The following is a 27801-nucleotide window of genomic DNA, read 5'->3' on the forward strand; positions in this document are numbered from 1 at the left end:
TTCTGCTGAGGATTCCCAGCCCCACCTGCCTCTCTCTCCCCACCCCCAACTCCGCAAGTGTGCTGATCCAAGGAGGAGGGTGTGGGAGCCATTATCCATCACGCTCCCTGCACAAGGAACAGGCGGATATAAACAGAAGCTTGCTCAACCCACTCTCGTCTGGGAACACACCAGCGAAAGGTGGCCAAGGGCTGCTTCTCTTCCTTCTCCCGGCTGAAACGAAGCAGGTTTAAGCCACCCTCTGCAGGAAAACAAGGAACGGGCATATATTGCCAATTCACGTCCTGGTTCAACTGTTGAGATTGCCATTTGCGAGAGCCTTTTGTTTGAGAACCTGCATTCAGCATTTGGGATGGAATGGGGAAAATAATAATAATAATAATATTGCATCACATTGCATAGAGCCAGTGGTGGTGTAGCTGTTAAGAGTGCTGGGAGACCAGGGTTCGAATCCCTAATCAGTCATGAAGCTCACTATTTGTGACCTTGCCTCTCAGCCTGTCCCACCTCACAGGGTTGTTGTGTGAGGATTAAACAGGAGAACCATGCACACCAATTTGAGTTCCTTGGAGAAAAAGGCGGGATATAAATGCAATAATAACATGAGGAAGAGTGCCTCTGATCATGTGCTAAGTGTATTGTAGACACACATGTATGGAGCTCACAAAGTTTCATCCCCCCCTTTTCATTTCCTAAACAGCCTTGGTCCAGTATATCTGAAGGAGCGTCTCCTCCCCCATCGTTCAGCCCGGACACTGAGGTCCAGCTCTGAGGGCCTTCTGGCAGTTCCCTCACTGCGAGAAGCCAAGTTACAGGGAACCAGGCAGAGGGCCTTCTCGGTAGTGGCACCCGCCCTGTAGAACGCCCTCCCACCAGATGTCAAAGAGAACAACAACTACCAGACTTTTAGAAGACATCTAAAGGCAGCCCTGTTTAGGGAAGCTTTTAATGTTTGATGCATTACTGTATTTTAATATTTTGTTGGAAGCCGCCCAGAGTGTGCGGGGTATAAATATTATTATTATTATTATTATTATTATTATTATTATTATTATTCCTTGTTCTTAAACCTTGCTCTCAACCTCTCACCCCAGAACCTCTTATTTTGAGAAACAAAGCCCCGGGCTTTATTTGATGCATTTTGTAATCCATTTCTGATATAACACGGCTCAGTCCTGGAATGATAAACAGACGTAGACAGTTGCCTTTCTGCCTCTCACACTTGCAGTGGGACCCAATCCACCAAGTGTTGCTTCAATTCACCCATTTAGCTCCTGTTGTCATTCGTTATATAATTGTTGACCCCATTGCCACTTCCTCCTCAAAGGATAAAGGTTGGCTGCAGTTGAGCCATATCTTCTTACCTCACCCTGACAACAAGCAACGAACTTTGAATTCAGGGACTTCCCGTAACCAAGAGTAAGGATTTTGGCCCGCAAAGCATCTTACACACATACACAAAACACACACAAAATGTACGAATTGCCTGACTGCGGTGGTAGTTCGGGGATGGGGAACCCTTTTCATCCCAAGGGCCTCATGTCCTCAGAAACCTTCCAGGGGCCAGATGCCAGGGGTGAGTGGGGCCAGTAGCGAAAGTGGGTCGGGCAAAGAATGAAGATGTTTACCTTTGTACAGTCAGGTTGTTTCCACTCACACACCTCTCTTTTCTACTTCCAGGCAACCAAGAAATACGCTCAGAGTTCAAGGACACACTCCAGTCAGGCCAAAACCCTCAAGGAAGGCATGAAGTGTGGTGGCCTGGGGAGAGTCCCAAGGGCCAGAAAGAGAGGCCTGGGGGCCGTATTTGTCCCCTGGGTCTGAGATTCTCCACTCCTCTGACTGAACATCTGTCTTCCAAGAGTGGCAGCTGAGGTGCCTCTGGGAAGTTTCCAAGTGCAGCATGACAGTGATGGCCCATCCATCAGTGTCTATTCCCAGACATCTAATATTCAGAGGTAGACTGTATTTGTGCATGCATGCTCCATTTTGGCATCCTGGGTCCTCTTGGCCCAGTGGTAGGTTCTGCATCCCACAAGCAGGGTATGAGCAAACATCTGGTACTCAAAACTATCCTTGACAAATAGTGACATTCATCTGTTTAATTATCTGTCGTGTCCAATAGCCTACTTTCCTTCCCCTGTCCACACTGTATTTTGTCTAATTTTTTTCCCTCTCACCTCCCATCATGTGGCAGTGAGTCCCTCATGTTAATTACACCTCCTGTGGAGAATGACACCTTTTTGCTACATCCTGAACCCCTTGCAAACTGACTTCCTTTGGGCGGAAAACATTCCTCAGTCATCTTCTTACAAAGCTCCAGTTTTGCTTCAAACTGGACATTCTGGCAGCTCAGCCTTCGCCAACCTGGTGCCCTCCAGATATTTTGGAGTACAACTCTCATTAGCTGCAGTCAGCACAGTCGATGGTCAGGGACGATGGGAGTTGTAGCATGGACATCTGGAGGGCGCAGTGGCTGGGGAGGCTGCAGTGGTTTATGCCCTATGGATCAGACCCGAAGGCTTTTCACTATACAACCCTTAACGTACTGTAAAGTCCTCGCAATGCCACCTCCCCAATTGAGAGCTGGATTATGGCTGCTGCAAGATAGTAAATAAGACCTGCACTTTCTAAATCATTTGTGAAAGCTGGTGGGTACTGTACACCAACTTCTCTCCCCGGCATCAGAATACTTCATCATAGCCACTCAAATTTATGATTTCTAAATTGTTTGTAAAACAGGGCCAGAATACGTCATCATGGACACTCAAAGCTGCAATTTCTAAATCATTTTTTAAAGGTGGTGCACCGATTTTTATCCCTAGCATTGGAACATTTCATTGTAGACACTCAAAACTCATCATTGTACTCTGCTTATAGTATTGTGTGAGGGTCTGGAGTTCCCTAAATTCCCCAACAGTTATAGTTATGCTTAGCACTGCGGCCGGTACAACACAAGCAAACTGTGCAGGTGAGGGGGGAGTGCTATGAAAAGATCCCCACATATCCTCTTGGGACAGAGGATGCTGAAGATGCACATTTTCCCCCTGACCTTTGACACCCAAGAGATGCAGGTGGCCCTGTTACAGGTGCCACATACAACCCCCTCTGCATGTGCATTAAATTGATATTTGAGTATGGCAGCCCCAGAACTCTGGAATTCCTTGCCTCTTGACATCAGGCAGACACCTCCACTGTACTCTTTTCGGCGACTGCTAAAAACATTTTTGTTCAGACAAGCCTACCCAGACATGTAGAATGCAGGTGCATGTTTTATTCTGTTTTGCATTTATTGCTAATTTTATCTTTTGAATGTTCCAAAGAGTTGATTTATGGTTTTCATTGCTAATTTCATTGTTTTATTCTTTTTGCAAACTGTTTTGAGGATTATTGTTTTTATAAAAATCAAGAGGTATATGCATTTTGTGAATAAAATAAATATTTTCAGGCAGACCCACCATTTTCTTCTGATTTTAAACTCTTATTACTGGTTTTAATTTCTTTTTCGCTACGGGATCTCACAGTGGAGGGCAGCCAAGAAACCAAATTAATAAACACAATGACAACAGCAGCAACAGCAATAATAATAGTAAAACAAACTTTGGAGCAAAAGAACAACAGGGGAGCTCTGGAAATGTGGCCAGCCCAGGTTGCCGTTCCTGGAAGAATGGAATTTGCCAGTCCTGGATTGTCAAGTACACCAGAGTTTTATTGGCGCAAAGAAAGTGGGATGGGGGATGAAAGAGAGACAGAAAATACCACATAACTTAGCATATCACAAAGCAAAAGAGGGAAGCAAAACTGCGTTCTTGCATGTGTAACAAAGTTCACCACCACCAACATTGTGTCTCCTTTCCAGAGGAGGGTTGAGGGGAAAAAGGTGACAGGGATCCACCGCAAGTCAAGGTGAATTTTACTTGGCTTAAGCTGCCATTGGTGGCAGATGGTGACCACCGCTGGACATCCTCAAGGAGCCAGACTTGCTGGGCCACTTGTTCCCTTGCGGCCGAAGGGAACTCACTCCGAAGGGCAGGAGGGTGTGACGAGGCAAAGGCTGTCAGCCATCTTTACCCCTCATCTCAGCAACCTACAGTGAGCTTCCCCGCCTGAAGAAAATGCCTCAGGTGCTCAGACGCAGCCTCTCTCTTTTTGTTTTGTTTTGGTTTTTTGCCTCATAGCAACTGCTTTTCTTCAGCAGGACTGTTTGTTTTCTCTTGGATTTCTCTTCATTGCCTCGGGGCAAGATATGGCAGCGTGCACTCTTTCCAAACTAGTCCCTGAAGAGTAAAGAGAGAGGAGGAGGTCTGCAGCCACTAACCTTCTGCCATTTTGCTGACGGAAAAAGACTGGCCGTTTTTGAGACCGGTTCAGCCTCCTTCTGTGCCCTCCCCAAAGTGGTCTATTTTATCTTCCCAAAGCCTGTTTTCTTAACAACTACCGACCTTCATTGGACCTTTTCCCAACACAAATCGGCTCAGGAACAGACTGGGGGGGGGGTGTGTCTCTTTCTGCACCAGAAAATTATCATAGCCCTCCCCCACCCGTTGATTGGTTTCTCAAGTTACCCCTCCATGGAAAACAAAAAGACCCAAACCCACACAAAACAATCCATAGTAGAGAAAATGGAGGCCTAACACAAGGGTGGAACGGCATGAGGCAGGCCATCTGCTAGGAATCTCCCAGGCCTATACAAACCGTCGGCGGTTATGTCCTGGCCCCATAATGGGGATGAGAGGCAAAGTTTGAGCCATGGGGTTTGGGGGTTCAGTCTGCCAGGTGTTGGGTCGAAGTCCAATAAGGGAAGCAAGGAGTGTTCAGCTCAAAGGCAAACAACATCCACACAAAAAAGGAGAGGACAACGGAGGCAGCCAAGTCCATTCCTCTCCCAAGGATGACTTTCAGGTCCTCGGGCGCAAGTCCAGTCCCTAAAGGGCAAGCTGAGCAAAGTCTCTGAACATCTATTCTCCCTCTCAGCGGCTGCTCTTTTCTGGAGGAAGCAAAGGTGAGGGTCAGGAGAGTCCCGGTGGGCACCTCAAACTTCACCCTCGAACAGGGCTGCCCTCCCACTTCACACGTAGTTCTTCTTGTCGTAGCTGGTTGCTATTGACCTGGGTGCTGCAGTGTAAGCCACATTGGTGGGTCTGTACTTGTCCTCCTTGGGGGGGCAGGAGCAGCAGAGCAAGGCACCCCCAAAGAGAAACAAGGCGGCGGCTGCCCAGCCGATGTAGAGAGCTGCTCCCAGCTCTCGCTTCTGGGGTTCGGGAACCAAAACGTTGTAGAATTCACGGATGATTGTGTTGGCCGACCAGCAGACCGGGATGAGGGTCACGACGCCGGCCAGCAGGAAGATCGCCCCGGAGACAATGGTGACTTTGGCCTTTACAGACTCTTCCTCGATGCAGCGGGTGCACTGAGCCCCAGTAAGGAAGAGGAGCACCCCGAATGCCCCAAGGACAATGGCGATGACTATCAGGGCTCGGGCGGCTTGGATGTCCGCCCCCAAAGCCAGCATGGAGTCGTAGACCTTGCATTGCATCTGGCCAGTGCTCTGGACCACGCAGCTCATCCACAGGCCCTCCCAGGTGAACTGAGAGGTGACGATGTTGTAGCCGAGGAAGGCGGTGACTCTCCACATGGGCAGCCCGCAGCACAAGATGGAGCCCACCCAGCCCAAGAAAGAGAGGGAGATGCCCCCGATCTCCAGGCCCATCGACATGTTGTTGCTGCTGCGGAGTCAGTCGCTGTTTCTCCAAGCACAGTGTCGCGGTGGCGGCCTGTCGCTCGCTTGGTTTCGGGCAGAGCCTTTGAGGAACCCAAGCTCATCAGGGTTGATTTATAACAGTTCTGCAGCCAGGGCGGGGTGTGTTAGCACAGGCAGGGGCGTGGCGTCCCTAACGGACTCTCAACATGCCCTTTCCATGCTGTGAACATCCTCTTTCTGCGTTTGTTTGTTTGTAGAAATGGCATGCGTGAAAGATGGCGCTTTGCTAAGGAGGGCAGAGCTGGAAACGGGCCCTGAATTCCAGCTGGTTGCTTGCCGTGACGATCTGGCTAGCAGGCGAGGGCAGGACCCATTTGCAGCAGAAGGCAGAGGCCATACCTGTCGGGGGGGGGGGGCTCTTCATCTGTGGGTCTTCCTTTGTTGAACCTCAGCTTGAAAGTGGATGTTGCTAAAGGTGTGCTTCTGGGCTGATTCATGTTGTTATGTGGCTCCCAGAGCTGCTATCAGGGACGCCTTTTGCCTTGTGCTATAAGACAAGCAACTTGAAGCCCTCTTCAGACATGGGTGCAAATAGAGAGAGGTGCCACATCGGCCATTGGCAGGCAGTAGGAAGCCCCTCACTCATCTTGGCTTCCTATATAAATCAGAGGTGGGGAACCTGAGGCCTGTGGGCCAAAGCTGGCCTTCCATGCTTCTCTTTCTGGTCTGCAGGACTCTCTCCATGCCCACTACCTCACCTGTCCTGTTCCATGCTGCCCTTGAGTACCTTTTCCAGGCTAGAATGCAACCTTGAACTGTAATCATAGCTCCTGTTTGCCCAGATAGACGATGGAGAGATGCAGAAACCTCAGATTTTGTCTGGCTGGACCATTGCGGACAATACAACGTTAAGAGTTGCACCCGTTGTTCTGCCTACATTTGCCTCTAGTGATCATACCCAACAAGGGCATGTGACTATGGAAAGTGTCCTACAAGGGGATGTTCCCCTTGAGTTTGAAAAGTTCCCCCATCCCTGGTACTTGGGTTAAGAACTTAATTCGTTCTGGAGGTCCGTTCTTAACCTGAAACTGGTTACCACTAGTGGTACCAAAACTAGGTACCACTTTGGCTAATGGGGCCTCCGACTGCCGCCCTATGGCAGTGATTTCTGTTCTAATCCTGAAGCAAAGTTCTTAACCCGAGGTACTATTTCTGGGTTAGCGGAGTCTGTAACCTGAAGCATCTGTAACCTGAAGCGTATGTAACCCAAGGTACCACTGTATATATATTGCCAGCTTCACCCTCTTTTTGTCTGTCCTACAGAGCCTGTTGCACTGAGAGATCCTTTCTCACAAGGATGGGGAACCTCCAGATGTTTCTGGACTCCATCTCCCACCATCCCCTGCTACTGCTCATGCTGGCTGATGGGGGTTATATCTGGAGGCTCAGAGGTATTCCCTGCCCTGCCTTTAAACATTAAACCGTTGGACTCAATAAGATTTCAAAGCATATGACCTTAATAGATGGCCAATAAATAAAGGTCCATATTTACATCATATGCACACCCACATGTATAGTGATACTTTCTTTTTTTTAAAAAAACTAAACTGGTCAGAAGTCAGTCTCTGATTGACTCACTCACCGAAAGGCATCAGAGCTGCCAAGGGAATTTCCTAAAGGCTAGAAATCTCACGCACACATATAATCCCTGATTATAGAAAGCCTGGGGAATGAGACACCTTTATGGACGCTCACCCCAAATGGGTGCCACAAAACTCCTCCATAATACCAGCTGGCCCCTCAGTCCATGGGATGCAGACGCAGAAAAGCTTTCCCTTCACACACCACACCTAGGGAGCATTTGCAGTGGCAGAAAAATCCTGGAACAGCAACCACATATCACAGAATAGGGTCGCAGCAGTATGGGTGTCCCCCCCCCCCTCCATGCATGCTATGGTAAAGGGCCACAGTTCAGGGCAATAGGGTGCCTGCTTGGCATGCAAGAGGTTCCAGGTTCAAGGCCCAGGTATGGATGGGCAAAATCTGTCCATTTTAGTTTCTCTAAGATTTCCCCCAATCTTCAGATCTCCACATTGGGGTGCAGATTTCTTTTTCTTTTATTAAGCTGCATTTCCAAGGAGGAAGCTGCATTTCCCAAGGAGAAGGGAGGTTGCCACCTTGAGTGGGCGACTTTGGGGCATCAGCAATTTGCCAGTTATTTAATTATGGTAGTTATGAGCACAAGACCATTTACATTTTTTTTAAGTGCCTAAAAACTGAGATAGAACAGATGTATGATGGAATGCATAGGAATATAGGAAGCAGCTGCTGGATCATCTAGTGGCCCATCTAGTCCAGCATCTAGTCCTCGCGGCAACCAACCAGATGCCCCAATGAGAAGCCCACAAGCGTGACCTGAGCACAACAGCAATTCTCCCTACTTGTGATTCCCAGTTCATATTCAGAGGCATGCCTGCTTTGACAATGGAGGGAGGACATAGCCATTGTGGCTAGTAGCCATGGGAAAGAAACTAGGTGATCTATGGTCCATCCCCAGCTCTACGAGACAACTGGCTGACCATTCTTGGAGTCAAGCATCCTGGACCACAAGCCTTTTCCTGCTCTGCCCTGGAGTTTATGTAAGTGACGATGACCTCTGCAGCAGCCTTGTTTAACCAAGCAGCCCGAGCAAAGACTGTTTGTTTGCAGTTGCTTTTATTCTATCCTTGAGTACATATTCCCAGGCGTTTCTTATCAACAGTTTGGTTTCTCTATAGCTTCGTTGCCTCTTTAGGACCAGGAAACAGAGAGGAGGCGATGAACCATGTCCATTTTTCTTACGAGGCTGAAACCGTTCCCTCGCCCCACACCAACTTGTTGGAGGTGGGGAACCAGGAAGTGAGTGAGTTTCGCCCTCCGCATCACACAGCCCAGAGTTTTATGGAAAGGCAGAGCGATACCTTATAAAAAACCTTTTACAGTCTGGGGCATAAGGGATAGTTTTCTAAATAAGGCAAAGGTGTTTTTCAGCCAACATTTATTGGATGAAAATAGGGACGTCCTAGTTCATACCCTCCAGCATTTCTCTGATGAAAATAGGGACATCCTGCCATACCCTCCAACATGTCTCTGGTAAAAATAGGGGTGTCCTAAGAGAAAGCGGGACATTCTGAGATCAAATCAGAAACTGGGATGAATCTGGGAGTGTCCCTAGAAAACAGGGATACTTGGAGGGTCTGCTCACCCACAGAGCCTGATATATTATGTCACGTGTGGGACAAGTGTATGGTGGTTGGGGTGGGGAATTCAATACAATTAATTCATGGGCCAAACTGGACCCTGGACCTTTACTGGTGGACCAATTGTTACCAGCTGGGTGTTGTGGTTCTCGTTGGTTGGGATGGGTCTTTGTCAGACCCATGTATGCGGTCATCTTAGACTTAAGTTGGGACTTAACGGTCTTATGGGCCCCCTCTCTTTAGAAGGTGTATATATTTATATCAATTGTATACCACTTGAACAGTCATGGTTTCCCTCAAGGAATCCTGGGAACTATAGTTTGCTGGGGCTGCTAGGAATTGTCAGGGGATTTCTATCTCCCTCACAGGCCTACAATTCTCAGAGTTGCCTGGGAAGAAGGATTGACTGTTAGGCCAGTTTAAGTCTATGGAGTGGATGTGCCCTTAGGTCTCCAGAGGAGACCCTGCGGTTGTTTCGTGACCTGAGGATCATTCCTCAGTGGTAACACCGAAGCAGTTCTCCTCAGTCACCGCACACACCCCTCTGGAACGCCCACCCTTGAGTGGGGCATGAGGCGGAGACAGTCACGACCTTTAAACACTTCTTACAAACTTGTATGTTTACCCAAGCTTTGCTGGACTCTGACTCTTCCTTTTTTCTACATGGCTCAGTTTTTATTTGAGATATATGCAGTGGTGGTTTCTTAATCTTATTCTTAATCTGGTTTTCAAGGTAACTGCATTGGATGTTACTTGCATTTTAATTGCCGCCATTGTATCTTTTATTGTAAACCGCTTGGATATTGCAATTATTTGAAGCAGTATCATTTTTAAAAATTGAATAAATGCATAAATAAGTAAAGCTTCCAAATGCAGTAATTGTATTGGGGGGGGGGGCTCATTCTCAGTCTGCATAACAGAGGCCCCAACCTTTGCCGGAAAGTCCCACCTTGATGACCCCAATAAACAAGCATCTTGTGAGATGCTTCTGAACGCTGCTGAGCAAGTACGTGCTTAGCATAGGTCTCTTATAAACTAACCTCCTCCGAGGTGGTGAATTCTTGCTCTGTAAATTTAGAAGACACCAATGGGACCTTAGGGAATTCCAGAAAGGATGGGGAGAGAAGCACAAATGAGGCTAAAGTGATCCTATCCTTTCTCAAGCGCCCGCGCTGCAACATCTTGTTGGCGCTTACAGGACTCTCGGTGGCTTATTGCTGCTTCAAACTAAGGTCACATCCACACCATACCTTTACCAGGTATGGCTTCCTCTGAGGAATCCCAGGAGCTGCAGTTTGTTAAGGGTGCCGACTTCACAGACCTACAGTTCCCAGTATCCAAACTACAGTTCCCAAGATTCTCCATGACTGTTAAGAACAGCCTTCTGGATCAGGCCAGTGGCCCATCTAGTCCAGCATCCTCTTCTCACAGTGGCCAACCAGATGACCGTAGGAAACTCTCAAGCAGGACCCGAGCACAAGAGCCCTCTCTGCTTCTGTGGTTTCCAATAACCGGGATTCACCTGCTTCTGACTGCCAAGGCAGAGCACAGCTGTCATGACTAGTAGCTGCTGGTAGCCCTATGACCCTCTATGAATTTGTCCAGTCCTCTTTTAAAGCCATCCAAGGTGGTGGCCATCGCTGGCCCATGTGGGAGTGAGTTCCATAGATTAACTATGCAATGTGTGAAGAAGTCCCTTCTTTTACCTGTCCTGAATCTTCCAACATTCAGCTTCTTTGGCCATGCCATGCTTAATTTTATAAGCTTCTCTCATTTTATAAGCTTCTATCATGCTGCCTCATACAGTACTTGTCTTTTCTGTATGCTAAAAAGTCCTAAACGCTGCAACCTTTCCTCCTAGGGGAATCTTTTTTTCCTTTATGTTAAAGTGCTTTAAGGGGGCTTTAAATCTGTAGTATGAATGTGACCCAAGACATTCCCTCTCTTAAAATCTGGAGGCCCCACCTGGTTTCACTTCACCGTTTTCCCAACGGGACTTTCTGAACGCTGCTCCTCTCACGTATCATATTTGGGAGATGAGAGAGCCAGGACCTGAGTCATGACGGCTGCTCCTGGGTTTCGAATTTCTTCACTAGAGCACTGGTTTGCAAACACTGCACCTGTCACTCTTCCGTAACGGCTGATTTGCTGTTGCTTAAGAACGATGGCAGAGAGACAGGCACTGGGACAGAGAGAGGGACGTTCTGGTTCACCTCCCTGAACCCCACGAGAATTCATGTGGACTAGCATCAGTTAGAACAAACATCCCCCACGTGGCCGTGTGTGTTCCTCACCAGCTGTGGTTCTGTGACATGTGGGGACTGAGCGAGGGAGGTAACTATGGGAGGTGGAGACCCAAATGGGCAGGTCTTCAGAAAGCAACCCGGTGAAAGATGTCTGCAGAAAAAGCGTGCCTGGAAGGAAAAGCATGTTTGTGTGTAGGCCTGTTCACTTGTGGACACTGGACAAGCCGTCTCTCTACACATCTGCAAGCTTTTGTGTGAAAGGGTGCGGAATCGTTGTACAGCTCAGCTGTTGATTACGGAGGACCACAGACACTACCCTCATTGACGATTATCTGGGAATAACTGTACAGGTGTCGGTTCAACTAGTGTATAAAAAAGCGCACAGATTGTACACTTGTTAAAGATATCATGTGGACACACCTTGTGTGTTTGGCTTTGTCTAGAGAGTAATTTCCCTTATTGGTAAAGAAGCCTAGGAGAAAGAGGGCAGGAAAACCCCAGAAGTCATCAGTGAGCTTAAATGATCTCAGGGCATCAGAGCATGGCAATCCATTGCGACCGCAGAACTCTGGGTCACTGAACATGCTCTAGTGGGACATGAGTGGTGCTGTGGGTTAAACCACAGAGCCTAGGACTTGCTGATCAGAAGGTCGGTGGTTTGAATCCCCGCGACAGGGTGAGCTCCCGTTGCTTGATCCCAGCTCCTGCCAACCTAGCAGTTCAAAAGCACATCAAAGTGCAAGTAGATAAATAGGTACCGCTCCGGCGGGAAGGTAAATGGCATTTCTGTGCGCTGCTCTGGTTCGCCAGAAGCAGCTTAGTCATGCTGGCCACATGACCCGGAAGCTGTACGCCGGCTGCCTCGGCCAATAAAGCAAGATGAGCGCCGCAACCCCAGAGTCGGCCACGACTGGACCTAATGGTCAGAGGTCCCTTTACCTTTACCTTACATGCTCAAGTAGCAATTTTTGTCATTTACTGGAAAAGGGCTGTTTGGGAAAGCAAGTTCAAGACGTTCTGACTGAGGAGGAGCAATAAAATTCTGCCTAAGTGGGGTAACTGAGAAACCCTCCATGCTCTGGCAAATGGCTGGGGAGATAACAAGGCTTTCAAGTTGGTTTGAAACAGCTTATCAAAGAGGAAGTAGGGGAATGGTTTACAATTTTATGACTGTCAGCTGGTCTAAACACATTGGATATGATGCTTGGTCCTGCTCACTGATCACAGCAATAAAGATTTGAATTGATTTGGGTCTTATCCTGTTTGTTTGTTTCTGTTTGTGAATCACTTCCTGTGAAACATCCTGGAGCACCTCAGCAATGAAAAACTCTCAAAAATAAAACATATATAAAACAATTTTATGTATAAAGGCAATTAAAACATTTTCATACACACACGCACACACAAAAACATATATCAGATTAAGACAATTCCATATAAGAGAACAATTTCAAATTGAATACGAGTTCAGACTGGGATAAAGAATCCCCACTGAAAAGGTTGGTTGGAAGAGGAATGTCTTGAATAGACCCCAGAAAGACAATAAGAACTTGTCTGAAACCCACCTGCTATTTGGGGTGGGTGGGTGTAGTTACCAAGAATCAACACATCTGCTGCCATTTTGGGACTCTCTTTGGGGGAGTGGCCATGTGGGCTATAAGGTAAGCCCTTCCCTACTTCTGAAAGTCACTGCTAGGAATGGGGGAGAAATTTGAGCCCACTCACATTCGAAGCCGAACTTAGCAAATCTGTGTTTTGTGAAATAACTTGCAACCCGAAATGCAGCCATCCTTTTAAACCCTAGGGATATGAGAGATTTCTCCCTGCTGTGCATAATGTTATAGGCTTAGTGTGGGAGTGGGTCAATCTGGATGACCCTTCAAAAGCTATGTCTTTGGGGATCGCCCTGGAACTCTAATGGGGAGGGCAGATCAGTTGGGATGTTAATGCTGCGAGTTCCTCCATTCTATGCTCAGGTTGTATATATGTGTAAACAAAACTATATAATCCAAAAGATACTGCAGTCTCTGCTGACCCTTTTCCCAAGGAAACTGAACCTGGATAGGTGATAGAACCTAGTCTCTTGCTGCTCAGAGATTGGGGAACATGCAACACTGGTGTCAGAAGTGGGCTTCCTGGAGGAGGAAGTATGAGCCCTTCCATCCCATGCTCAGGATGTATATATGTGTAAATAAAGCCGTATAATCCTAAAGACACCACAGTCTCCACCTACCTTCATTCCACAGAAACCAAAGTCTGAGTAAGTGCTGGAACCCCTAGATTCTCTTGCTGCTCAGAGATTGGGCTGTGTGTTACAATATCTATCGCGTTCCCAGCTCTTACCTATTTTCTAAACATCATCATCATCATTATTATTATTATTATTATTATTTCACCATTATTATTATTTCAGCCAGCCTGGTGCAGTGGTTAGAATGCTGGACTAGGACTTGGGAGAGACCAGGGTTCAAATCCCCCACTTGGCCATGAAGCTCACTCGGTGGCCTTGGGCCAGTCACTGCCTCTCAGCCTAACCCACCTCACAGGGCTGTTGTGGGAATTAAACGAGGAGGGAGAGAACCATGCACGCCACCTTGAGCTCCTTGGAGAACAAAGTGGGATATAAATGTAATATATCAGTCACAAAATAAAAAATAATCAACGAGGTATCTGGGGTGGGAGTTACTCTCTGTGACAGCTGCTGCAGGAATTCCTGAGCGTGCACTGACATTCTCTCCCCCCATCTCTCTCACAGGAGAGCCAGTGTGGTGTAGTGGTTAAGAGTGGTAGACTCATAATCTGGTGAACCGGGTTTGCGTCCCCGCTCCTCCACATGCAGCTGCTGGGTGACCTTGGGCCAGTCACACTTCTCTGAGGTCTCTCAGCCCTACTCACCTCACAGAGTGTTTGTTGTGGGGAAGGAAGGGAAAGAAGAATGTTAGCTGCTTTGAGACTCCTTAGGGTAGTGATAAAGCAGGATATCAAATCCAAACTCTCCTCCAGGATTCACTGTTGCAAGGCAGGATGAGTTGGAAAGCAGTAGCTCAGCCATGCAGGTCTTTGGTTGCACTCACGTCCTCGCTGGGCCTCCTTAGCCAAAGCTGCCTCCTTCCCTTCCCTCCAGGACAGGCTGTTGATTCCAGGCACACATTCCGCACACCTGCTCTTGATCCCCTGTGGCTTTCTCCGCCTCCCCTGGCGACCTGCCTGGCCCAGCCTTCCCCTCTCAAGGAGCTCGCTCTGCAGCTCCACTCCATGCCCAGGGAGAGACCCCTGCCAGCCGCCCCTTCCCTCCCGTCCCCTCCCTCCCTCCGCCATCTCCTGGGATCCTTCGCTCGCTGGAGGCCGCAGAGAGCTCCGCAGGTGAGTGGACCTCCCCCCATTTCCCCACCCCAGCCACGTCCTGGCCCAGCTGGGCATTTCAGGGGCTCAGCAAACAGGGGGCTAACCTTCAGTCTGCCTGAAGCACCCCAGATTGCCTTGGCAAAGGAAGAAGAGGTTTCTGGGCATCGGTGCCATGGGCCCAGCTGTTGTGGGTTGGGTCAAATGCTGCCTGAGACAGGCTGGGATCCCACCAGAGAGAGACTGGCACCCCACAGGGGTATTTCCACATGCTCATATAGATTCATAGAGTTGGAAGGGACCCTGAGGATCATCAAGTCCAACCCCCTGCAATGCAGGAATATGCAGCTGCCCCTTATGGGGATCGAACCTGCAACCTTGGCATTACCAGCACCATGCTCAAACCAAGTGAGCTATTCAGCTGATATAATGCCCAGTATCATTTCTCCCCAGATCAGCCTTTGTGTGTTCAGGTAGTCTTTGTTTGTTCTGAGAACTACCAAGTCAGACCCTTGGGTCCATCTAGCTCAGTACTGTCTACACTGACTGGCAGCTGCTCCTTGGGGTTACAGGCATAGGGGTGTCTCCAGGGAGGGTCTCCCAGCCCTGCCTGAAGATGCCAGGAATTGAATCTGTGACCTTCTGCCTGCAAAGGAGGTGCTCAACAACCGAGCTAAGATTCCAGTTCCAAACCAAGGGCTGCTTTATAGAGGATTGTAGAAATCTGCCATATACTTCAACAGACCCTTGGTCCATCTAACTCAGTACTGTCTGCACTGACTGGCAGCAGCTCTCCAAGGTTTTAGGCAGCGAGTCTTTTCCCCAGCCCTATTATGAGATGTCACTGAGGATTGAACCTGGGTCCTTCTGAATGCAAAGCAGATGCTCTGCTGCTCAGCTACATTTCTTGATCTATGGAGATGCAACTCAAATCCCACTTTTGTTTTCCTGAGACAGCATCCTTGATTTGCTGCTGGCTCTTAGGCCTGGCGCTGTCCTGGTTGACTTAGCCTTGGTCAGGTGGAAGTGACGGCAGTGACCTGGCCTTACACATTAATCTCCTTTCCTGACCTTTGACCTCTCCAGTTTGTTTTTTTGTGGGACAGTTCCACCTTTGGTGACATTTCCTGTTGACAATCTTCCTGGCTGCTAAGATAAGCTGTTCAGATGCTGTGTTTGTAAGACCTGAGCTGTGTTGCAAACCACTTTGCCTGGATCGATTCTGCTCACACTTGACAAGTGCTGCAGAACTTTCAAAAACATATTGAGTTGTGGAAAGGGCCTGTTCCAAGGCCTTGGGAACTCTGCAAACAGACGGAAATGAATAACTAGCTCAGCTCTATGGTTTTGCAAGCAGAACTGACGGCATGGGCTTTCTCAGAACAGTGTCACCATTACTGGTGTATGATGACTACTAGCTGCTAACTCGTTCTCAGAGCCAAAACTAAACCGCCCAAGCAGGGAAGTATCAGCAGGCTTGCATGAACCTCAGTTTTGCAAAAGTATGACAAATATTTAGAAAATAAACCCCTAAGGGAGAGGGAACCTCCCCAAACAGCCCACAAAGACGTAAGAAGAGCTTGCTGGAACAGGCCAATGGCCCATCTAGTCCAGCACCCTGTTCTCACAGGGGCCAATCAGATGCCCCAATGGGAAACCCACAAGCAGGATTCCAGCACAAAAGCACCCTCCCCTTCTATGCTTTCCAGCAACTGGGATTCAGAAGCCTTGCTGCATCCAACTGTGAAGGCAGAGCACAGCCATTGTGGCTAATAGCCCTTGATAACCTTATGCCTGATGGGACGCGGGTGGCGCTGTGGGTTAAACCACAGAGCCTAGGACTTGCCGATCAGGAGGTTGGCAGTTCGAATCCCTGCGACAGGGTGAGCTCCTGTTGCTCAGTCCCTGCTCCTGCCAACCTAGCAGTCAAAGTGCAAGTAGATAAATAGGTACTGCTCTGGCGGGAAGGTAAATGGCATTTCCGTGCACAGCTCTGGTTCGCCTGAAGCAGCTTAGTCATGCTGGCCACATGACCCGGAAGCTGTACGCCGGCTCCCCTGGCCAATAAAGCAAGATGAGCGCCGCAACCCCAGAGTCGGCCACAACTGGACCTAATGGTCAGGGGTCCCTTTACCTTTACCTAACCTCATGCCCTGCAAGCGTCCCGGAGAAAATGGCCACTGTGAGAAGAGCATGCTGGACTGGATGAGCCACTGGCCTGATCCAGCAGGCTCTCCTTATGGTCTTAGTTCCATCGCCTGCTTGCTGTAAGCATGGAGGGCAATACGGGGCAGAGATCTCTGGAAGCCAACAAGCTGTGCAGATCCCTCGCTGGCCCTTGTCCAGCCTTTCATGACAAAGAACTTTTCATTCTCGGCCCCTGCCCTTCACATTCCTTTGCCAGAGTACGTTCCTAGATAGGTATGCCTTGAATACCTGAGAATTCGCCTCCTCAAAAGGAACACCCGCACATTTGCTCTTGCAAATAAATCTCCCCAACAGAGTGTCGCGCACTTAATGCACCCCGCGTGAGCCACACGCTGTTTTCGCCAGGCGTCTGAATGCATTACCTTTATTTTATCTTCATCATCTATTCAACGTACACCCCTCCCTTCCTCCCTAAGGAGCCGCAGGCAGGAAACTGATCAACAACAACATCGTTCGGAAACATCATGCAAACAGCTTTAAACAGTTGCATTCACTCAGCTGGTAGTTTCAGTGTTATCTGGGACAGTGTCTTTCTGCCACCAAGGCTTGGGTAAAAAAAAAAAATCCTCCTGAAAGTCAATAATGAGGGAAGCAGATGCACCTCACGAGGGAGGGCATTCCACAACCAGGGAGCCACCACTGAAAATGCCCTTTCATGGGTCAACATCAACCAGGCAGCCCAAAGAGGGTGGGTGGGGATACTGGGCAGCCCCAGCCCCAATGTTATCGACTTGGTCTATGTCGCTCCATGAAAATGTGCAGAATTAGAGCATGAGAGTGTTGGTCTAGGACTGTGGAGACCCAGATTCAAAACCCGCAAGCAGGACCTGAGCACAAGCACCATCTCCCCTCGTAGCAGTTCCCAGCAGCAGTTCCCAGTAATGTCCAGTAATGAACCAGCAGTTCGCAGTAATGTCCAAAGCATTACTGCCTCTAGCTGTGGGTCCATGCTAGCCTTCTCCTATGAGAATACTGGGGGGGGGGGTGTCTTTCCAGTACTCCGCTTGTGAGCTTAACAGTGTGCTCAACCTTATTAGGGCGGTCGCTTGATTAAAGAGATCTTATCCGATTCACCGCGTCGTTTAGGGGCTGTGATCCTAAAGATGTTTACAAGGGAAGGAGTGGATGGCAGCAGGTTGCCCTGAGTGGAGCCACCCTCCACGTTCCCTGGCTTCTATTTCCACAGACCTCTGAGATGATGGTTTGCTGGCTGCTGCTGCTGTTGTTGTGCGGTGTGTCTGGTAACATTCACTGCCCAGACCGGTTTGGTGCTTTCAGTGGCAGGGGCGTGGCCCTGCTGCTTGTGGACCTCACGCCTTCCAAGGAGGACAAGACGATGTCTGGAGCAGACTGCATGGAAATGGGAGGGCCATTGACCTAGATAGCTTGCTCTCATAACACTGGCTGGCAGCAGCAATGGCTCTCTGTGGTTTTAGGCAGGGAGTCTATTCCCCAGCTCTACCTGGAGATGCCAGCAGGGATTAGACCCAGGACCTCTTGCATGCAGAGCAGATGCTCTACCGGCCAGAACTACAGCCTTTCTTCTATAAACAGCCCAAGGCTCCAGTCCTCATTGTTCTGACTAAAGGTTTAACACAGGAAGCTGCCTTTTGCCAAGTGAAACCACTGGTCCATCTGGCTCAATATTATCCATACTGACTGGCAGCAGCTCTCCAAGGTCTTAGGGAGTCTTTTCCCAGTTCTGCTTGGAGATGCCAGCAGGGATTGGGCGCTTTGCATGCAAAGGAGACGCTGTGTCCCACCCTGCTTGGTAATCCAATTGTTCCTGCTTTTCCTGATTGAACCTGGGAGCTTTTGCAAGCAAAGCTAATGCTTTGTCACAGAACACCAGTCCTTCCCAATCAGGAATGTAGAAAGCAGCTGCCTTAGAATGAGTCAGTCCAACTTTCCACCTAGTTCAGTATTGCTCACACTGACTGCCAACATGCAAAACAGGAGCTCAGTTACGGAGCTGCAGTCGTCCGCCTTTCCATCATCTCCTACGTGATTCATTTTGACCTGGAGATCAATTCTGGGACTTTCCTTACTGAAAGCAAATCTTCTGTCCCTGAGCTACACACCTGGCACCTGTCAGAAGCTTTCCTGTGGATTAGAGCCCACTTTTACCTAAGGCAGGGAACACGTTCCTCTATTGTCAGGTGTATCCCTCTCTATGCACAAATGGGTGATAAGGAAACAAAATGGCAAAGGTTGGCATTAAGTGGCAATGGCATGCAACAGCTACAGTCCGTGGCAAGTCGATCAGAGCCGAAACGTCAGCAAAAAGACCATTTGAAGCAGTGGTAATTAGTGACAACAGAAATCATGTTTACGTGGTGGAAAATAGAGCCAGAGTTGAAATGATTGCAAAATGAACCCGATGGACCTTCACAACCCACAATTTACTTAGCACTGCTGAGTAAATCAGCCCCTGGAATGGGATAGGAAACTGTTGTCTTGATTCAGACCTGAATGTATCGAATCAAACTATTCAATAAGTTAACCTAAGAATATAAGAAGATCCTACTGGATCAAGCCAATCTAATCCAGCACCCTGTTCTTGCTGTGGCCAGCCAACGGAAAAGCTGCACGCAGGATTTGAGCACAAGAGCTCTCTCTCCCATCTTGGCATTTCCAGGAACTCATATCCAGAAGCATTACTGCCTCCGAACATGTAAGCAGAGCATAGCCATCATGGATATGAGTCACTGATAGCCTTATCTGCATTGAATTTGTCCAATCCTCTTTTACAGCCATCCAAGTTGGTGGCCATCACTGCCTCCTGTGGAAGTGATTCCATCGTTTAACTATTTGCGGTGTGAAGGACTTTCTTTTCTCTGGCCTGAATCTTCCAGCATTCAGCTTCATGGCATGTTCATGAGTTCTAGCATTATGAAAGAGGGAGAAAAAACTTTTCTCTATCCTGCAATGCAGGAGGTTGGATTAGATGACATTTTGGGTCCCTTTGAGTCACTTTCCCCGTGCCATGCATAATTTATTAAGTGTCTATCTTGCCAACTCTCACTCGCTTTCCCCCTGAACTACGGTGCCAAAAACATAGCAAAATCTTCACACCTATGGGAGTGGCTGCATCTCTGGATCATTCCGGAAGCCCTTTTCTGAACTTCCCCCAGCTCTGCAACACCTTTTCTATTCAACAGCATCCGGCCAGCCTCTTTCACCCATCCCATCTTATCCCTGGCTGGTTTCCCCAAGTGATACAGGAACAGGGAAACTCAGCCCTCTCGTCCCAGATGTGCCGCAACAATCCCAGCCTATATGATGCAGAGGAATCCCGGGGAACAGGTTTGAGCCTCTGGGTCCTCTCAGCCAGGATGCAGCCAGGAAACTCCACCCACTGTTGCAGCCTATAATTTTCCCAAATTTCCCCACCTGCCTCACACTCCCAAGTCTTCCCGCTCACCATTCGGCTGCAGGTGCGCAGCAGGGGAGACCAAAGTTCCAGAAGCCATGGCCTCCATGGGAATCCAAGTCCTGGGCATCTCCCTTTCCATCATCGGCTGGCTGGGCTCACTTGTGTGCTGCATTCTCCCCATGTGGAAAGTGGCCATCTCCCAGGAAGACAACATCCTGCTCTCCAAGCGCATCTGGGAGGGCCTGTGGATGAACTGCGTGATGCAGAGCACCGGGCAGATGCAGTGCACGCAGTATGAGGCCATCCTGGGCCTGCCGCAGGACATCCAGGCTGGCCGGGCCCTGGTGGTCATCGCCATTGTGCTGGCGGTGGTGGGCACCTGCTTCGCCATCCTGGGCGGCAAGTGCACCAACTGCGTGGAGGAGGAAGTCCCCAAGGCCCGGGTCATCATCGCGGCTGGAGTCTTCTTCATCCTCTCGGGATTCCTGCTTCTCATCCCCCTCTGCTGGACCACCCATGCCATCATCCAGGACTTCTACAACCCCATGCTTGCCTACAACCAGAGGCGGGATTTCGGGCCCTCCTTGTTCATCGGCTGGGCCTCCAGCAGCCTCCTGATCATCGGCGGGGCCTTGCTGTGCTGCAACTGCCCTCCGAAAAGTGAGAAGCCATATTCAGCAAAGTACATGGCGGCGCGGTCAGTGCCTGCCAGTAACTACGTCTAAGGATCATCCCCTTCTCCTGAGGGACCTTTCCACCATGAAGGCGACTGAGTAGGTTTTACTGCAGATGGAGAGCGACCCTCCTTCGCTGCCTGAGTCTCTCTCCCACCCCCTGCACTTTGTGTCTTGACTCTGGAAGCAGGCCTTTGTTTGCTGTGCCCACCGAATCCTAAAACAGGAATGCGGCTAGGTTGACCACCACCCACCTACCCAAAGCAGGCCGGGAACTGGCTTCCACCACACCGCCTTTGAGCTGCAGAAGCAGAGTGAGATTCCAAACCACCCGGCGGATGTTAGATTTCTAAGCTGGACTGCAGCTTTTGAGGGAAGACTTTGAGACTCAAGAGCCACAAAGGGATGGGACTAACAGCCCCAGGATGGTGGGGGTTGAGGGTTTGTGTGTGTCTCTGTGTTCCAGGAGCATTTCTGGGTTTGCCTAGGATTTGAAGCTGCATCTCGCTACCTGGCTTGGAACTGTGGAGTGGCAGGGGAAGCCAGTGAGAGTTTGGGTGCTAAGACTCTGCATTGTGGTGTTGTGGTTAGAGTGACAGGTTAGGAACTGGGAGAGACCAGGGTTCAAATCCCCACTTGGGCACGAAGCTCACAGGGTGCAACCTTGGGGACCAGTTGCTGACAGAAACGTTGTATTTGGGGCTAGGGACCTCCAGAGACTCTTCAGGATGCTCCAGGTCAATTTCTGAACCTCTTTCCCTCTGGTTTTTCAGTCAGTATCTTTTTTGGGGAAGTGGGTGTTTTGACCTATGCTGGCCTTCTCAGTGTGGCACCCTTCCATCAGTGCCCCCAGCCAGCAGGGCTGTGTGCTCCCATCAGCTACAGTAACATCCAACTATCCTGTTTTCTGTGGCCCAAGCGATGCTCTGAGACTGATCTCTCCTTTGACAGCCAGGCTTTTCATATCCTGCCTCTGCCTGAATCAGGGATGCCCGAGTAGGAAGAGGGGGAGAGAGGTGGGAGAGAGACAGAGAGATAGAGAATCTCAAGTTAGGCATTCTGGTGTTTGTGCGCGTGTGTGTTTCAGTATTTTATTTTTGCATTTTCAAATTGCCTTTTATTTGATTGTAAATTCCATCCAGCAGCCTAGAAACGCTTTGAATAAATAACAAAAAAGAAGCATACCTTTCTGTCCTCTCCATTCCACATACTCCTTTCATCCAATTTCTTTACATCATTTCTGCACTGAGGGGGAAATGAGTCACTTTCTCATTAACGGTTGCAAGATCTTCTATCATCTTCTTGGGGCTGTGACGTTTAGCCTTTTAAGGGAGCCAGCTGTGGTGTAGTGGTTAGAGTGTCGGACTAGGACCTGGGAAAGACCAGGGTTCAAATTCCCCACCACCCCTGAAACTCACTCTTAGCCTCATCTACCTAGCAAGGTTGTTGTGAGGATTAAATGAGGAGGAAGAGAACCATGTAAGTCAATCTGAGCTCCTTGGAGAAAATAGGTGGGATATAAATGCCACAAATAAATATTAAATAAATTATGGGGGCTCTTGTGCCCCTTTTTCAGGGATTGTATTTGATCACTGACCCTTATATATTTCTCTTCAGTTGTTTTTTGCTAGATCATTAACAACCTTGAAGGTCCCTGAGGTAGAATGGGGTGGAGGGTGGGGGAAATGAATAAACACTGGCTTGTGTCTAAGGGCAGGGAGAAATTTGGTTTGGTTTGCATTTCAAGTTGAGCCTGATTTGCTTTCCCAAAACATTTTGCAAATCAAAAAAGTCATCCTTTGAAATCCTGCAGCTCTCTGAATTTTGCACAACCAAATAATGTGTACATGAGGGGAAAGGGCACATTAAAAAATGCCAACATTCATGTAAATAATATTAAAATGCATTATATTGCAGGGGGTTGGACTAGATGACCCTTGAGGTTCCTACCAACTCTACAAATCTATTATTCCGCAATCATTTTGTAGCTACTTCCCCCACCTCCACAATATCCTTTCTGTTAGGTGGGGCAACACGAACATCAGGTAAATATTCCTAATAGGACTGAACCATCTTTCCGGCTGCTTAGTGGGCGGGCGGGCAGGGAGGGAGGTGGGTGAGTCTTTTAGTAACCTGATTGCTCTGACACCTTTGTGTTGGCACATTGGTAATTCCAAGGAAGAGGAAGAAGACACCGTATACCAGATTGGGGCGCATGTGTGTGCCAGGGGTGGGGATAGAACTGGTTTTGAGAGGTAAAGAGCTGAGATAGGTCTCTTGAGCAAGAAAAGGGGAAGTTTTGAGTTTGCAAACAGCCCAGAGGAACATCAGAAGCTGCCTTGTATGGAATCAGGTCATGGGCTCATCTAGCTCGGCACTGTCTAAAGTGATGGGCAGGATTTCAGACTGCAGCCTCCTGTGGAAATGAGTTCCATGGTTCAACTATTTGTGGCAAGAAGAAGGACTTTATTTTCTTTGTCCTGAATCTTCCAGCATTCAGATTAATGACATGTCCTTAGAACATTATGAGAGAGAGAGAGAACACATTCCAGTCAAGCTCCATCAGCGGACCAGATGAGAAATTTAAGCAAAGCAAATGCTTGAAAGGAAATGTTTTCTCTCTGACTTTCTTCTCCCCTTCTCTCTCTTTTTGATGCGCTAAACATTCACAGTAGAAAACCTGATCAGTCAATGGGGCATGGTCTGCAGATGCCAGTATTATACTGGTTGGGATGTCTTGCTTCAGCATTATAGCGGGGGACACAGATAGATCTGAAGTCCATGTTTCTATAAAATAAAAGCCATTTGGAGCTGTGTAGAGGGGAGGCCGGGCAAGTCTCTATATTAGTCTGTCTCCATCCTTTCAACATAAACAGTTCCATACTATCTGCAGGGCCCTGCGGCCTTCTGAAGACTCCTAGTAGACAGCAGAGAAAATGGCGAGAGCCATAGTTTAGCACATGGGTAGGCAAACTGAGGCCTGGGGGCTGGATCCGGCCCAATCGCCTTCTAAATCCGGCCCGTGGTCGGTCCGGGAATCAGCGTGTTTTTACATGAGTAGAATGTGTCCTTTTATTTAAAATGCATCTCTGGGTTATTTGTGGGACATAGGAATCCGTTCATTATTTTTTTCCTCAAAATATAGTCCAGCCCTCCACAAGGTCTGAGGGACAATGGACTGCCCCCCTGCTGAAAAAGTTTGCTGACCCCTGGTCTAGCAACATCATTCTGGAGCAACGGCAGGTTATTTCCTCACACTACAGCTTCTTTCTTAGGTGGAGATGTTTTTGAACATCAGATTTTTTGAACACTGTTCCCACGCGAGGGCTGAAGCAGGCAGGCCGTCCCTTGCCTCAGGCCGCCTCATGGCTTCACATCGGCCGCCATCTTGGGTGGGAGGGCAAACAGAGAGAGGGTGCGGAAGGAGGCACTCCTCCCTCATGGCCAGCGCCACAACAGGAGACTCTTGCTCAAGAGGTGGCAATGCAACGCAGACTCCATGGGAGCGCTTGGGTCTCCTCCTCTCTGAGCCGGAAGCCGAGACTAGTCTCCTAGGGCTGGCAGCAGCTGAGCTACAACCCCCTGAACTACACCCCCTCGTACCCACTCCCTGCCAGGTGTGGCGGCCAGAAAAACAGGCTGTGGGCCTGCTCAAAGGCGGCTGCATTTGGGGTGGAGGTGTTTGCTGAGATCTCTTTGATAACTCAGCAAATGATTGCTCCATCTTCCCACCTGGCAAATTTGAACCTGTATACAAAAATGGAGTGGGATCTGAGAAGTAAAGAACTTAATATTCATCTCTCGGTGGCAGCCTGGGGCTGTGTTGCCGAATCCTGGAAAACCTTTCATAATTTGGATTGCTGGCGCTCTAGGGTTTGGCAAATTGCCCTTCTTGAAAAGGTATCTCATAAGCTAAAAGTATCTAAGGGGCAGAGCTCAAATGACCATATACATATGGTCTGTGTATGTATGTATGTATGTATGTATGTATGTATGTATGTATGCAGTGCTTTTTTTCTTAAAAAACGTTTAGGGGTACTCTCATTTTGACTCAAGAAAACTACCATTTTATAGTTCAAATCGGGAAAAATAAATAGTTAATGGACAAAAGTACAAAGATTCACAAACTGTGTAGGGGTATGCATAACCCTGCGTACCCCTAGGTAGGTATATGTACGTGTAAACAGCCAGAGCTGTTTAGCTTCTTTGAATAAAGGGTCAACTTCACTGAAACCGGGTGTTTTGTGGTTGACATACTCCTGACTCTGGCTCCTGACAATATACAGTGGAACCTCAGTTTTCAAGCATCTCGAAAATCAAACGTTTCGGCTTTTGAACGCCAAAAATCTATAAGTATATGGTTATACCTATAAGTATAGTTATACCTATAAGTATAACTATAACCTATATGGTTTTCGAACGCTTTTCAGAATCTGAACGTGCCACATGGCTTCCGTATAGTTTTTTCTGGGCAGAAATGCTTCCGGAAATGCATGCTTCAGCTTTCAAATGTTTTGGAAGTCAATCGGTCTTCCAGAACTGATTACGTTCAAAAACTGAGGTTCTACTGTATTCAGAATCCCCTCAATCTGCTCTTGAAAAGTTTGGGAAGCTTTATCTGGCATTCTCCCAACCCCAAGGCTCCTGCTTCCAACCTAACCGCCCTCTGTGCTGTTTCCCCAGCAGGGGGGAGCACGATGGCGGTCCTGGCCTTGCAGATGGGAGGCCTGGTGCTGTCGGTCCTGGGCTTCCTGGGCGCCATCTTGGCCTGTGCCATGCCCATGTGGAAGGTGACGGCCTTCATTGGCTCCAACATCATCGTGGCCCAGGTCTTCTGGGAAGGGCTGTGGATGAACTGCGTCTACGAGAGCACCGGCCAGATGCAATGCAAGATTTACGACTCCCTGCTGGACCTCCCCGCTGACCTTCAGGCAGCCCGCGCCCTGGTGGTGGTCTCCATCGCCATCTCCGCCCTGGCCCTGCTCGTGGCCATCACCGGAGCCGAGTGCACCCGCTGCGTGGAGGACCCAGAGGCCAAGGGGAGAGTCTCGGCAGTGGCCGGTGGGGGGTTCATCATGGCCGGGCTGACTCTGCTTGTCCCCATCTCCTGGTCTGCTAGCGCCATCGTCAGCAATTTCTACAACCCCCTGGTGCCCGAGGCCTTGAAGCGAGAGCTGGGCATCTCGCTGTACGTGGGATGGGCAGCCAGTGCCCTCCTGGTCTTTGGAGGGGCCATGCTGTGCTGTCACTTCCCACAGAAGGGGAGCACCAAACCTTACCCAGTGAGATACTCGGTTGGGGGGAGGCACTCCACCCCGGGCAGCTATGCCCGGAAAGACTATGTTTGACTGCTATGTGGGGGCGCACCTCTCGCTTCAGGAGGGGAAAGGTTTCTCACTTCTATAGGATTTGTGAAGGGGGAGAACAAAGAAGCTGCATGTTGCTTCTTGCAAGTCACTCCTTGCTGGAGTATGAACTCAGGGGGCGTTTGGTACTAAAGGGACACCCATCCCTGGCATGACTCGTGATCAGGGAATGGTGGGAGTTGTAGTCAGTCCAGCAAGATCTGGAAGGCCACGGGTTCTCCAGCCATATCAACCTTCGGCAGATCGAATCACATACCCTCCCAAGTGTCCCTGTTTTCCAGGGTCAGTCCCAAATTACAGAAGCAGTCCCAGTTTCTGTTTTGATCCCACAATGTCACAATTTCCCTTTTTCCTCCCCTCCACGTCTCGGAAAACAATTAAAAGTGGTGTGTGTGTGTGTAGTAGCTGCAAAAATGGAGTCCTGTTTATACTGAGAATAAAATTCCTGCACCAAATGAAGGAAATGGTGAAGCTGGTGTATGAAGCCTTGAAGGAAAATGTCGCCAATCCACTTAAAATTGCAATGCTTCAACAGCAAGCCATTTTTAGGAAACGTGTTTATTCCTTGATTGTAAATGGAGCCTTACGTTGTCTACTGTAGAGAAATGAGTCCCACTGTATTCAATGGAGCTTACTCTCAGGTAATTGGGTAAAGACTGTGCAGCTTCACACTGAAATCCTAAGCATTTTTACTCAGATCTAAGTCCCACTGAGTTCAATGGGATTTACTCTCTGGTATGTTCCTGATCATTCTCACACTTATCATCATCGTCATCATCATCTTCATATTAGTATTATATCCTGCCTTTTTCCCTGACAGGAAGGCAGTTTACAGCTTAATTTTTTTCAAATTCCATTTATCTGTTGAAGGTGTTACGCACATTCCCTTCCCTCGCACCTTTTTTTCTTTACAACAGTCCTGTGAGGTAGGTTCAACCGAGAGGTTGTAATTGGCTCAAGGTGACCGATGTAGATGTGAATATGATGTATATGTTTGCAGCAAGATCAAATGTAGGAGAAGCTTCTTGATGTGGAAGAGAATGTCAGAGAAATGTCGGAGGATATGGAATCATGGAATCACAGAATCACCAAAATAGAGTTGGAAGGGGCCTCATCGAGCCCAACCCCGCTGCTATGCAGGAGCCACAGCTAAAGAATCCCTGACAGGCCCCCATCCAACCTCTGCTTAAAAACCTTCAACAAAGTAGAGCCTTTCTGAGAGAGTCAGTTCCATGTTGCTGGACACCCAACTTCCATCAACCCAAGCTAGCATGAGGCTGTGTAACATTTCCAAAAGCATAAATCTGCGCTCGCACGCCTTTGTTCAGCTTCTGCAAACCCCACCCACATTCGTCCTGTAAAAAGAGAGGAGGGAGAGAGGTGTCCTCCCTATGTAAACTTTGGTGTTTTAAAATAAGCAGTGACTCCTCAAAAAAGAGCACAAGGAAGTTGGTGCAGGTTGTAAGCCAGGTGCAAAATGCAAATAAAAATACAACTTTAATGGAGCATTGATGTATCACCGCAGGGCTGTGCTGTGGCAATCTTGCCTTAAAGGCAAGAATCCCATTTGGCCCGGGAGACTCCCAAGCTGGGGCTTTTCTGCCCACAAGGAAGCTGTTGGAGCCAAGAGGTCCTGCGACTCCATTAAT

The 27801-nt window shown here is 48.7% G+C and overlaps 2 protein-coding genes and 1 pseudogene across 5 annotated transcripts; 2 read left to right on the top strand and 1 right to left on the bottom strand.

The window, feature by feature from the left end:
• Positions 1-3688: 3688 nt before the first annotated feature.
• CLDN3 (claudin 3) lies at positions 3689-5826 on the bottom strand. Its single transcript, XM_083714872.1, has one exon. It carries the CDS (start codon positions 5714-5716, stop codon positions 5069-5071), a length of 648 nt encoding a protein of 215 aa, XP_083570998.1. The 5' UTR covers positions 5717-5826; the 3' UTR covers positions 3689-5068.
• Positions 5827-14434: 8608 nt separating this feature from the next.
• Positions 14435-27657, top strand: LOC310832676 (claudin-4-like). 3 transcript variants are annotated; one of them, XM_083714849.1, is made up of 3 exons: positions 14449-14549; positions 22704-22831; positions 25470-27657. In XM_083714849.1, exons 2-3 carry the CDS (start codon positions 22717-22719, stop codon positions 26132-26134), a joined length of 780 nt encoding a protein of 259 aa, XP_083570975.1. In that variant the 5' UTR covers positions 14449-14549; positions 22704-22716; the 3' UTR covers positions 26135-27657. The 3 variants fall into 3 exon arrangements, with proteins under 3 accessions (XP_083570977.1, XP_083570975.1, XP_083570976.1); XM_083714851.1 differs by lacking the exon at positions 22704-22831 and having other exon boundaries at positions 14435-14549; XM_083714850.1 differs by lacking the exon at positions 22704-22831 and having other exon boundaries at positions 14450-14549; positions 25473-27657.
• On the top strand, positions 19990-21970 carry LOC310832693 (claudin-4 pseudogene; annotated as a pseudogene). Its single transcript has one exon. The product of its transcript is annotated as a claudin-4 pseudogene (transcript).
• Positions 27658-27801: the final 144 nt, after the last annotated feature.

The sequence above is a fragment of the Podarcis gaigeae genome, assembly GCF_964106915.1.
Source record: "Podarcis gaigeae genome assembly, chromosome: 15".
NCBI lineage: Eukaryota > Metazoa > Chordata > Lepidosauria > Squamata > Lacertidae > Podarcis > Podarcis gaigeae.